At 48.4% G+C, this 12,465-nt stretch overlaps 2 protein-coding genes across 2 annotated transcripts in view; one reads left to right on the plus strand and one right to left on the minus strand.

Moving 5' to 3' along the window:
- FAM210A (family with sequence similarity 210 member A) overlaps positions 1 to 4,690 on the plus strand; it is a 45,889-nt gene extending 41,199 nt beyond the window's left edge. Inside the window, exon 5 of the mRNA XM_060028597.1 lies at positions 4,608 to 4,690. The gene's annotated coding sequence lies outside the window, so the exon portion shown is untranslated. The remainder of the gene's footprint in view (positions 1 to 4,607) is intronic.
- A 3,786-nt stretch (positions 4,691 to 8,476) lies between these two features.
- Positions 8,477 to 12,465, minus strand: part of LDLRAD4 (low density lipoprotein receptor class A domain containing 4) — a 306,285-nt gene continuing 302,296 nt past the window's right edge. Inside the window, 3 exon segments of the mRNA XM_060028604.1 lie at positions 8,477 to 8,554; positions 8,556 to 9,023; positions 10,112 to 10,162. Of these exon segments, the coding sequence (XP_059884587.1) occupies positions 8,495 to 8,554; positions 8,556 to 9,023; positions 10,112 to 10,162 (579 nt within the window). The 3' untranslated portion in view covers positions 8,477 to 8,494.

Here is a 12,465-nt window from a genome sequence, read left to right on the forward strand (position 1 = left end):
AAAACAGTGTAACGAGAGAAATTATGATGTTTTAAGTAACAGGCTCGTTATAAACTGTTTTGTGCAAGTGTCATCATGGAGAGTCAGAAATAAGTGTTTGTTCCAAGGCCACTGTGAGTGGCTCTCTGAAGGATTCTGGAGGTTTCTTTCAAGCACACTGCTTTTCTAGATGTCCTCGAGGGTGCAGGGAGAGGGCTGCCTGAGTTGCTAGTCCATCTTAGCTGTTGGCAGCTCTGCTGTTTCACAAACGATCCAATGAACAGAAGTTGGTCCAAGAAAGCCAGAGACTGGTGGGGTATGGGATCCGGTGCAGGCCCTGAAGTGCAGTGGGGGCTCCCCATGTACCAGGTGGGTCAGCAGGGAACCTATCGCCAGGGAGGGAGGTGTTGGCCTCTGTTATGTCCTGTGCTGAGTGTAGCCTGAGCAGAAAACAGTGGGTCCAGACCTTGGCGTCTCTCTCCCTGGCTGGCGGTGCCTCGGCTTTCGAGGGCCCACAGGGGCTCCTTGGCCTTTGGCACTTCAGCTCCAGCCTGATGGACAGCTCCTGGGTCACGGGCAGCCTCCAGGCCTATTGTCTGTTTTTGGCCTGGGGCTTCTTCTGAAGTCTTCAGAGCCTTCTCAGTGCACAGCCAGGGCTGTGGGAAGGGGTCCCACAGGCCCCCGACAGTGGAGATCAGTGTCCCGCCTCCTGTCCTGCAAGAGTGCAGTCTCTGGTTTCTCAGTGCCACACTGAGCCCCGCTGCCCAGATGGACACCAGTGGGCCCACCCTGACCATCTCCTGCCTCCTTCAGAGCAGCTCCAAGTAACCTCCCTGCACCCAGACCCAGCCAACCAGGCGACCTCATATAGAAATGGGTTTACTGAACCCAATCCAGTAGGAATCAAGCCTGGAATCTCCTCTCCTTCTGTGACGAAAGTTTATACTGGTCTTACCTTCACTGAGGGATATAAGTTTGGGGAATATTCTTCAAAATTTCTCAAATATCTGCTGAATAAGAGATTATAGAATTTATTCAAGAGCATAATGTGGTTTATCAGTGACTATTTGCTGTTTTAATAGAAAGAAATCCTTTTCTTACAGCTATTTTCCTCCTTATAGCTTTCTAATCCCCTTTCCAAAATTGTCTTAAAAAATTAATTCAGAATCTAAAATGGGTTTTATGGGAGCTCCTTGGCGGTCCAGTGGTTAGGACTTGGCGCTTTCACTGCCGTGGCCCAGGTTCAATCCCTGGTCAGGGAACTAAGATCCCACAAGCTGCTGCGGTGTGGCCAAAAAAAAAAAGTTTTATAACTAGAGTTTGGGGCCCATACAGTTATTTAAATGGTATTTTAAGATTTCAGTTTCCAAAGTTCATTTGTTTCCACAGTTCATTACTAACATATAGAAATGCAAAAATATTTTATTTGTATTTCCTGTAACCAAGCTAAACTCACTTATTCTAGTAGTTTGGTAGGTTGTATGAAGTGTTTTTTTGTTTTTTTGTTTTGGTTTTTTTTTGCGGTATGCGGGCCTCTCACTACTGTGGCCTCTCCCGCCGCGGAGCACAGGCTCCGGACGTGCAGGCTCAGCAGCCACGGCCCACGGGCCCAGCCGCTCCGCGGCACACGGGATCCTCCCGGACTGGGGCACGAACCCGTGTCCCCTGCATCGGCAGGTGGACCCCCAACCACTGCGCCACCAGGGAAGCCCTGTATGAAGTTTTATACATTCACAGTTATGTAATCTGTGAATCCATATACTTACTTAGAGCTTAGAGATATCATTCTAATCTCTCAGTGAAGGAAACTTAGATTCCTTTTGCTCCATCATCACGAACTGAAAACCTCTGATGCCAATGACCTTATTAGCCTCTGAGGGTGTCTGCTGAACAATTCTCTTTAGAAGTCTTGCTCACGTTTTGGGCTGAGTTGACTCAGTTTGTCTGTGACAGCTTCCAGAAGCCTGAAGGTGACACCTCAACTCAGGTGACGATCCCTGAGTGTTCTGTGTAGAACCCAGAACTGTATGATGTGATCTGCCAGGGTTTATAGCAAATATAATGATTTCTGAAAAGTCAGAGTGAGTAAGAACTGAATGGGACGGTTACCTGGGGAACCGTAAGAACCGTTTCTGAGACGGGTTTTTAAATGCAAGTAGTTTTCCCCCCACCCCCCAACATATGCTTTGTCTGTGAAATATTTTTTTAAAAAAACAGGAGACACGTGTATCAGTGATCTTTTTTAATGATTTTGAGCTGTGGTTTGAACACAGCATTAAGAACAAGTAGAAGAGGCTGATTTCATAACACACAGCACTTAGAGCAACATCTTCCTTTAAAAGTCTGGATTGCGGTTACAGACCTTGGGTCTAAGAACTACATCCCCTCGCTCAGTTAAAGAGGCAGATACATGACAGCTGGAAATCTTTCTCTGTGTATAAGTGGGAATTATGTTGAACAGTAAGCACAAATGTCTGTTTAAAAAAAAGACTTTAACAACTTCAGATTATTATAGATCACGTGAACAACTGTTGAAAAGTTCAGATAAAGTTGTACTTTTTCATTATAAAGCAGCCTAGTGAAAATTAAGTGAATTAAATGCTATGAATAGTATTGTACATATTTAAAAATAGCTTTTACACCAGAAAGTGATTTTTGAAAGCCATGAAATGAAGAATAGCAATATACCAGCAAGCACATTAAGATGAACCAGTATAATTAACAGTAAAGTTTAAGCCTCTATTAGTCCTGTAGAAAAGCCATGACGTGGTAACAAATTTAGTGCCTTTGAGTCCAGAACGTCCTCACATGACACTCCTGCTTAGCAGTCCTCCCAAGAGATGAAGCCTGGGGGAGTTTTTCTAACAGGGAGGAGCCTCCACCCTTGACCTGAACCACCAGGGCCACTGCCATTGGCAGTGAGCAGACAGCGGGGGCAGTGGGTACAGAAAACACAGATCCTCATCTTCTTGTGGCCTTGCAAAGCACAATCAAAGAAGGGCTGACCTCTGGTCCATTAGCATCAAGAGTTGCAGAGGTGTTTTCAGTTTAAGGATAATCAGTAATTGTTTTGTGGAGGACAAGAGTATGACTCCGTCGTGATTCTCAAAATCAAAACATACACCACGGAACAAATAAAAAACAAGGAATTATTAGAATTTACATCCTCTGATGACAGAATAAACTGGAAATAGGGATCAGGTGGGCAGAATTTCACGAAACTGGATGGCACTGGGAAGGATGCCCACACCCACGATTTCATCCACGGTTTTGTGTTTTTTTGGGGGGGGGGGTTCGCGGGCCTCTCTCACTGTTGTGGCCTCTCCCGTTGCGGAGCACAGGCTGTGGACACGCAGGCCCAGCTGCTCTGTGGCATGTGGGGTCTTCCTGGACCGGGGCATGAACCCGTGTCCCCTGCATCGGCAGGTGGACCCTCAACCACTGCGCCACCAGGGAAGCCCCTCATCCATGGTTTTAATGAACATTGTCACAGGCTCTTCATTTTTCTATTTTCAATATTAGAATATTTGAAGATAAATGCAGAGGTCACCGTCAGACACTAAAGACAGAGCTGTAAGTAGATGCTGAGTCAGGGGGTGTGACATGGTCCCTGGTCAGTGGCAAAGCCTAGTTTGTTTCTGGGGTCGTAATCACCAGGAGACACCAAAAGGAAGGGACAGGACATAAGAATTCACTCGGCTGGCTGATTGCCAATCTGCTAATTATAACCCATAACAAATCTTTCTGAGACTGGGGTCTTCTCAAGTGGACTGGTTTGTCCTAAGTTATTTTCCTGCAAATGCTACTGTTCATTCATTGGTTCCACAGCTTCCGTTTGTCAAAAAGGCACAGAAAGACAGATGGTCACAAATGCGTCTGGACTGCACAGTCCTCTGCTGCACGCTAATGTGCTCACTCTGACCTAAGTTTTGCAATTTCAGTGAAAAGTGCACTCTTCACTGGGTTTGCCCTCTTCATTCTACAACATGAAACAGAATATTTTTTCATAAAGCAAGTTGAAAGATCCACATTTTTTTCTGATTATAGCTAATACTGGTCCAACTGAACATTATCGAAGGGATTAAAATAAGCATCTGGTGGCTCCAAAAGGCTGTGGTATTTTAAAAAATTATTTCTTAAGTGTTTTCACAGCAAAGGTGCAACTCTGATTGCTGTGCATATGTTGTTCATAGGCTGTGCTTGCTTGTTCAGACTTGTTTCCCTTGTGTTATAATACTGATATTTATTAATAAACTACATAGACTTTTATCTGTATGCATCCATTCGCACATTTCCTTATAAAAGAGGACAAAGCACATAGGCATTCACAAATTCTATGCCATTTCTCTTAAAATTGGTATCTATACCTTATATTGCAGTATTAACAAAGTTTTGTTCTACCCATTGGGTAGGATTATGTGCGTAATATAGTCAAGTTATATACAGCACCTTACAAATGAACGCCTGACAGACACTGAAAGCACCATTGTGAGTGAGGCGCAACAAAGGGGGCTGGGTTCCTGCATCTGCAGAAGTTAGAACATGAAACACCTTGGCTGCTTAAAAACTACTGCCACGCTGAGCTCTATGAAAGGACGTGGATCTTCACCATCTGCATCTCTGTACAGCTCTCACCCCAGCACCTCACACACACTGAGGACAGCGCTGCTCACAAGGCGTCCCTCCCTGCACACCAGCCTGAAGGCAGGAGCAGCAAGTGGCCGTCTAACCCTGGCCGTGAACATAAACTTGAACTGTGCAAGATGCAGCACTTGGGGAGTAAAATAAGCTAAAGCTGAAATCCTGATTCCTGCGGAATTCGCACAATTCAGGTGAGCTACTGGGACCCACTTGTGGTCGGGGTGAGAGCAGGTCTTTCATCTGCTTTTGTTGGACCCCTTTAGACACAGCGTCCTTACACTGGGGGGGACTTGCCAATGCATCTCCATTTCGCCAAGGCCAAGGTGACCGTGCAGAAGGGGAGCCTGGTCCCTGCTTCTCCATCAAGGTGCGGGGTGGGGGTGGGGGGCTGTCACCGCAAGGCCCCGCGCCCAGCACAACTATCTTTCCTAGTTTTTCCTTCACAGACACTGCTCAGCTCTGGAAATTTTAAGAAAAATGAACCGTACACTAACATGTTGCTGTTCTAAGCAGCAGACCTCAAGCAGCAGCCTTGGCACAGCAAACACAAGGCTTGGGGAACAGCCCCTAGCCGCTGCCTTGCAGCCAGGCCAGTGTGGGAGCCTGGTGGCCAGCAGCAAATGGAAGCTGCTTTGGAGGGGCTCGTGGACCTGGACAGTCACTGCAAGGACTCTCTGGACAGAAGAGCAGGTGGAGGTAAGATCCAGGCCCACCTGTCAGGATGCAGCCACTGGTTCTGAGGAGGGCGGGGATTTGAGTGGATTCTCCCAGATCTGAGCTGCTTTCGAAAAGTGCTTGCCTTTGAGCCCTTCTCATTCTTAATGATGATAAAATACAGGTGAAGAGGGGGATAATTTGAAGCTGGAGACACGCTTATCTGAGTACAGGTCCCTATGCTGGGGTTGAAGGCCCCCCGCTTCCTGCTGGCCCCTGTGTCCTCCTCTCCCAGCTGCAATTAGTGGACTTAAGTGTCATCCTCATGACAAACCTTCCCAAGTTTTGCACATTTTCCTCTGCTGTCTGAGCTGTGTGTCCACGTGTATTTGTAGTACGGAGGACAGAGGGTATATGCTTGTCAAGCTTTTTTAACACGGAATTTTGGTCCCAGATAGAACTTCGTGTTGGGTTAGCCAGAAAGTTCGTTCAGGTTTTTCTGTAACATGGAAAAACCTGAACGAACTTTTTGGCCAGCGCAGTAAATGCACAATTTCTTCAGCAAAATCTCTTTTGTAGTAAAGGACAACCTTAGTGTCTGAGGAACACTAGCCTTGCTGAAAAAGCCAACAGACACATGAGTGTTCCTATAAGTGGGACTCAAGGTGCCTGGGGTTCATATCCAGGGAGTCGCTAAGACGATGGAGCCCAGCTCCCCACCCACTGCTCACTGATCCCCTAACCCTCTGGTTTCTAACCTGGACCCTCAGACCCCACTGATCAAGCTGCAGCTTCACAGTCATGCCTCTTTCCACACCATGTCAGCCACAACCTTCGAAAAAACAGAGGTCTAAATTACCTTTTTCCTGTGTTGAAGGGAAATTGACTATTAATTCAATTTATGACCTTGGCTTTTAAACTAATTCATTACAGAGCCCCAGCCTCAGAGACCATTCAGGTCATGGTTTGATATGTCTGCATCATTAAATAACTATTTACATTAGAGGCAATTATCTAATAGGGTGGCCAAAAGGGAGCAGTCTCGGTTTTGAAGAACAATTGAAGTTATTTGAATTAAATAATTGTTTTACCAGTACTGTGAACATCTGCAAAATGTTCAGGTGCTTGCAAAGTGACTAAGGAATTTATAAGTTTCTAAGCATAACTCACCATTTTGAGCTAGAACTACTGGGTGTGTTCACCCACTCTACCAGAAGTGCAGGTGAGGTTTGGAATGATGACACCATCAGCCAACCTCCTCATTCTGCACCTAAGGGGAACGCCTGACCGATAATCTGCCCGAAGATGGGGAGGACAGGCAGTTTCCCACCTTCACCAGCAACACAAGGGGAAACCTCACGCCACGCAGAGTCCCAGCCTCCTTTAAGCACAGGCTTGAGGTCGAGGCCATCTGATACGGTGGGTAGGTGGGTGTCCTCTGGTCAGGCCCCCAGGACTCTGCCCGTCCCAGAGCTCCTGCCATGGCCCTCAGCGTGCACACTGCTCAACAGGGTCTGAAGCATGAGTGACAATTGTTGACCACCATCTTCTTTTAAGAGATTGACTACTTGTGTGGATGTTACTGTGTGAAATGGATGAAGATTCCAGTTCTCCAAACAAAACCCAGGGACCTACCAACCAAGAGGAGCCTTGGAAAGGAGCAGCAGAAAGCAGTTTGAGAGCTTTCTGCCAGCAGCACGAGGGCACCTCACCGGGCAGCCACCTCCGAGACCACAACAGCAGACACCCGGAACTGCAGGTCAGGGTCCCAAGTCATCCCTCCAGCCCTCGGTCCCTGTGAGAGCAGGCAGGGGCTGCACAGAAGCACCCCACCCGGGTGCAGCAAAGGCAGATGCTTCTGTGAAGGAAGTTACTTTAGGTGAGAATGAATGTTACAATATTTAAGGTTAGTTTTCTAGTTGATTTTAGCTGCAAGTTGTGCTTTTTACCCTGTGCTCTGAGTTGCTCCCCGCCCAGTTCTGGCCTCCACTGCAGAGGCTTAGTGACCCCTGGGAGCGCATCTGGTTCTGAGCACTGCATTCCTCCCGGGTGCTGGTCCGCATACTTGGCCACATGGGTCCCTTCCTCAGTCCCAGGGGCTTCTACACAGTATCTGCAGCCAGTGTCACGCACATAACAGGGCGGTGGGCTGCACAGAAGCGACTGCTGAGTCTTGTTGACCAGCCATCCAGGCCTGAACTCCACTATCCAGGGAAGGAGAGACCGCAGGAACACACTGAAGTCATGTGTTTCAACAGTATAAAAATAGCCACCTTGCATTTTAAACCATTTATTGCATAAAATAGTATATTATCTGAGTATATTTCATGCTACAGTGAAAAAAATCTAAATTACCACAGAAACTGCACTGCTGGAGGGCCAGGGCAGCACTGCGTGGTGTGTAAATGCAGGTGTAAAACACGCAGCCTGAGGCTGGAGGGACTCAACACACCAGGGATGCAGGAGTTTCCTCTGCTCCATCCAGAGTCTCCAGGTGCCTCAGTGACGCATTCACTGCTGTGTGGTGACTTTCTTGGTGAATGTAAGTAAGTGGTGTACGTTAGGCTACCTCCCCTAACACCCTTTCCTGCATGATTATGGGGGAGATGATTATGGGGCCTAATTATAATCCACAGGTGAAAAGACAACATACAGAACTTCGAGTAAAGCTTCCTCATTATCTTAAACATGAAGATAGTGCAACTTTTAAAACACAGCATCACAACACTGATTAACCCCTTGCATTCATCTGACTTCTCCACTTTATACCTTGGCACACAAAACAGGAATTTAGAATCATATTTTTAAAATAAAAAAGTTCCACAGTTTGGGGGTGGGAAGCAAACTGGCGATTCTTCCCCATAATGTATAACAACATTTTCCTCTGTATTCAGTTAATTGTAAAACAGGCCATTCTGGCCTCTTCCCCTGCTGCCTCTGCTTTCATAGTCAAATCAGATGCCTCCGTGGGTTTTATTTCATAATGTCTTCAAAGCACCCCTTTGTGTTCTCATGCCCACCCTTTGCCAAAACCTGCCCTTTCCTATCACTGCCCCAGATGAACACCGTTTGCGGCCAGACTGGAGGAGGTTTGTACTATTTCAGCCTGCGTGCGGCTCCTGTGGAAGGAATCATTGTTTTACTGAACTTGCTGTGCTGGGGACGGAGGGGCAGTGCCACCGCCTCCCTCCTCCTTTCTTAAGTCAGGTATGCACGCAGGTCAGATGAGGTTCCCGGGCTTCCTGTCCTTGCCCTGAACGGGCAGCTTGGTGCCCCCCAGGGCCGTCCCGCTGGAGTGGCAGTCTGCTCCCCCTGTGCGTGCTGTGCTGGGGGTGGAAGAGAGTGGCACCCAGGCAGTGGCCCATCACCTCGCTGTAGGCCGGGGGTGGCCCCTCCATCCTCCTGTTACTGCTGCAGGTGCTGGCACTTATGCCTGAATTGCTGCTCGGTGGGCGTGGGCCCCCGCTGTAGACGGACACGTCTATCAAATCGCTGTCAAATATGGTTCGGTTGGGTGGGGCCCTCACAGACTCTCGGTTGAGTTCCATCTGCTGTTCGGGGTCCCGGAGCTGCAGGGTGCAGGGCCCCTGGTAAGGAGGCGGCTCCTCCCCGTCCGACAGGGAGATGGTGGGGGGAAGGTCGATCTCGTGCTGCACGTAGGGGTAGGTGGGCTGGAAGCGGCTGAACCGATCCCTCTGGAGAAAGGTTGGGGCAGTCCCCCCATTCCTGGACCGCGGTGCGTACATGATCTGCAGGGAAAAGAGCAACACCTGGGAGATGTTCTTGGCACAGTGATGACCACGGATGTGATGGCAGCAAGGAAATTCACTTCTGTTCTCACCCATCTGAAAACTTTTCCCCCCAAAACACATGTAAAGGCTATTCCAGAAAAACAGGTTTTTCGTTCCTAATGACTTTACATCACTCACCTTGCCAAACCCAGGACGGTTCAGCAACGGATAATTGCGGTTACCTGAAAATGTAGGTTTAATGGAGTTATTGTGTACATTTCCCACTGGTCAAGGAGAACACAGGAGCCCCCCCACCCCCACCCTGGCCTGCCCACCATGTGACCTTCTCTGGGCCCCACTCCTGTGATTCAGAGGAGTATAGAGGGTGAAGAATTTTCATTGTAAATGTAAGTTGTAACTTCACAGGATGGTACTTGGAGCAGGTACAAGACATTGGGTCAATTTATGAGTTATTTATAGGAGCTGTTGCCCTATCAATTACTTAAAAATATGAAACAAGTGACTTTTTTTCTTTCTGGATAAAAGTTTCCTGTAGTTATTTTTAGCAACTGACATGAAAACTATTTTATATTCCAAAGTAAGTATAATTATACTTTTTTCCCCCCAAAAGAATCCAGGTACTCTCTTGCATAGCTTCTCATCTATTCCACCATCTCACTTTCTTCTAGAGGAAGGACATATGTATATAAAGATATATATCCATCTGTCAACTTCTCTCACGCCATGTTTTTAACTTAAAGGCAAAAACCGTTATTTTTACAATCATACTATTAAACTGGGAGATGGGGTGAATCAAGCGGTGATGTTTATAAGCTACACCGACAGCCACCACCTCATTATCAGCAGCCTAAGGCATCAAGTGAAGATCCTGGATTCTCGACCTGTTTTCCGGAAGGAGCTCTGGCCAGGCACAAAGAATCCTTGGGAGAGTCTAGGGAAGACCCCTCCCGCACCTCTTAAACCAAGTTACAGGCACAGGCCTTGATCTTCTTCTGTGCTGACACGTTCAACCCTTCCACCAATTTTGTTCATCCCCCTCTATGCATCTCCTGCCACCCACACCCCACCTGTGTCCAACCCCTTACCTCTGAGGTGGGCTGAGGTCCAGATCTGTCTGAAGGCCACAGGCGCCCATCCTGGTTGGGGGGTGGGGGACATCACAGGAAGATCATTAGTTTCATGCAGCAGCACCCAAAGCCAAGGGATCACACTCAGCTGAGCGCAGGCTGTTTAACACCCGGAACCACAAAGCCCCAGCCTTTTGTTACCTGCATCCCCAGAGGAGTCGTGGCCGCAGGAAAGTCAAACAGTTCGGGTCTCCCCACAGTAGCCTTGAATGGTGTGCCCATCTACACCGCTGGCTTTCAGACTGAGTTTCCCAAACCTAAGAGCCCTCTGTGCATCTTCTTATGAATTGATTCTTCAGTACAAATGCTCACGAGGAGTGTGGAACCTGACATCTAGTTGCTTAGTAATCTTTCAAAAGTGGCCAGGGACTTTCCTGGCGGTGCAGTGGTTAAGACTCCATGCTCCCATTGCAGGGGGCCTGGGTTCAATGCCTGGTCAGGGAACTAGATCCCACACGCATGCCACAGCTAAGAGTTCGCATGCCGCAGCTAAGGAGCTGACAAGCCACAACTAAGGCCCAGCGCAACCAAAAAAAAAAAAAAAAGCCAGACCAGCAAGGTGATGAGCAAACAGTAGGCATGATTAAGGATCACTTCTAACACCATAAACTTGTCTACAGAGCATTTCAGTGTGGTATCCCTTTTGAACCCCAATTGTAGGCTATAGCAGGGTCTGCGGGGCTTTTGTGACTACTAAGAGAAGAACGGGGTGGTGGGTAGAGAAGTGCCTGTATTTTTGGATTCCCAGGAATGTGCACATACGACCTCCTGCCATCATGGCCTCCTGTGACCTGAAAGTGCCCACCCGTGGACTTGGGAGGTCAAACAGCCCCAGGTCTTAAGAAGTGAAAGCGACCTCCCCTGCTCCTTGTAGGCGGGCATCCACCACGCCCCCCCTCGCCGTGAGCAGGTGGCATCCCTAGATCTGACTATACAACTATGTAACGGCAACAGAGTGGCTCTAACCAGGTGTCCGAGCCCTAGGCAGTGCTCCTTTGCGTCAAGGGCGACGTCACTCCCGCGTTGAGAACAGCACAGAGCATCCTCCACTGTTCCTAAGAATTCCACCCTTGGCAACAGCAGATTAAAACACAGGGCGCAGCCTGACAACCAGATATCACAGCACCAAATGAAGTGGGCAGGAAGGGATCCAGAAGAGGGATAGTAGCATGTTTTCTGAAAACCGCAATAACTATTCTCAATGGCTTTATTTTCCTAGAAATTAGCAAAACTGGAGAAGTGCCTAAAAGAGATCCACACCAAGCCTTGCACAGGTGGAATGTTGTGGTTCTGCAGGGACCCCCTCCTCTTCAGGGGCCATCGTCACGGGATGGGTCTGCACCACCACAGCCTCCGCAGGGCACGCACCCGCTCGGCCGCCGCCCCTACTGCTCACTCAGCTGCTCGCTGGCGGCTGCCTTGAGCTCAGGCTTCGCAGGGGAGGCCATGAGGTTGGCCTCTTCTGGTGCACCAGAAACAGCCCGGCGAGACCAGGGCCCAGCCACCCCACCACCCTTCGCAGGAAGCCGGGTCCTCTGACCACGACGGAATAAGCTGGGAAATAAGATAGCAGCTCACAGAGTTTTGAGCAACAGGAACAAAATCTTGCTAGTATCACTATTGCGGGCCCATACACACTGCGTCTTTCGTAGCTGTTTGCTTGTGAGAACTGTTCCCTCATGCCGCATTGCGTCCACAGAGCACCTCCGGCGCCCTTGCGTTCCTGGTGGCCCTGAAGACACCCCTGTGGGTGCCCCGGGGAGCATGGCCACCAAGATCCAGGCCCACAAAAGCCTTGGGCCACGCTGAGGGGCTCTAGTGAATCTGCATCTTCTGAAAAAGGGACACAGGACAACTCCGGATCTCACAGGCTTGAAGATGTGCATTTTCAGGTTCCTTTACCCTCAAGGAATCTGCATTGTATTTTCCCCCTTCTGAATGGTAAACAGCCGCGTGGCCAGAAAATTTTCCCATAAGTTGAATCTGCCTGACACTAAAACGTCTGCATTAAAGATAAAAAAATCACGTGCTCTTCCAAGTGCTTGTCTTTATGATCCCAACGATCCAGATGTGTCGTCTGCAGACCTGGAACACAATGACTGGAGTTTTTCCTTTTAAATCTGTTTGGCACTTTCTGTGGGCTGGGTGGTGAGTGGAAAATCAAAATTGTCTTTTCTAAAGTTGTGGTAAATTATACATAACATTTACTATTTTAATCATTTGAAAGCATACAGTTCTGTGGCATTAAGTATATCCTCGTTGCCACGCACCCATCACCCCCATCCATCTCCAGAATTTGTCTTCTTCCCAAA

The sequence above is a fragment of the Delphinus delphis genome, chromosome 13, assembly GCF_949987515.2.
Source record: "Delphinus delphis chromosome 13, mDelDel1.2, whole genome shotgun sequence".
NCBI lineage: Eukaryota > Metazoa > Chordata > Mammalia > Artiodactyla > Delphinidae > Delphinus > Delphinus delphis.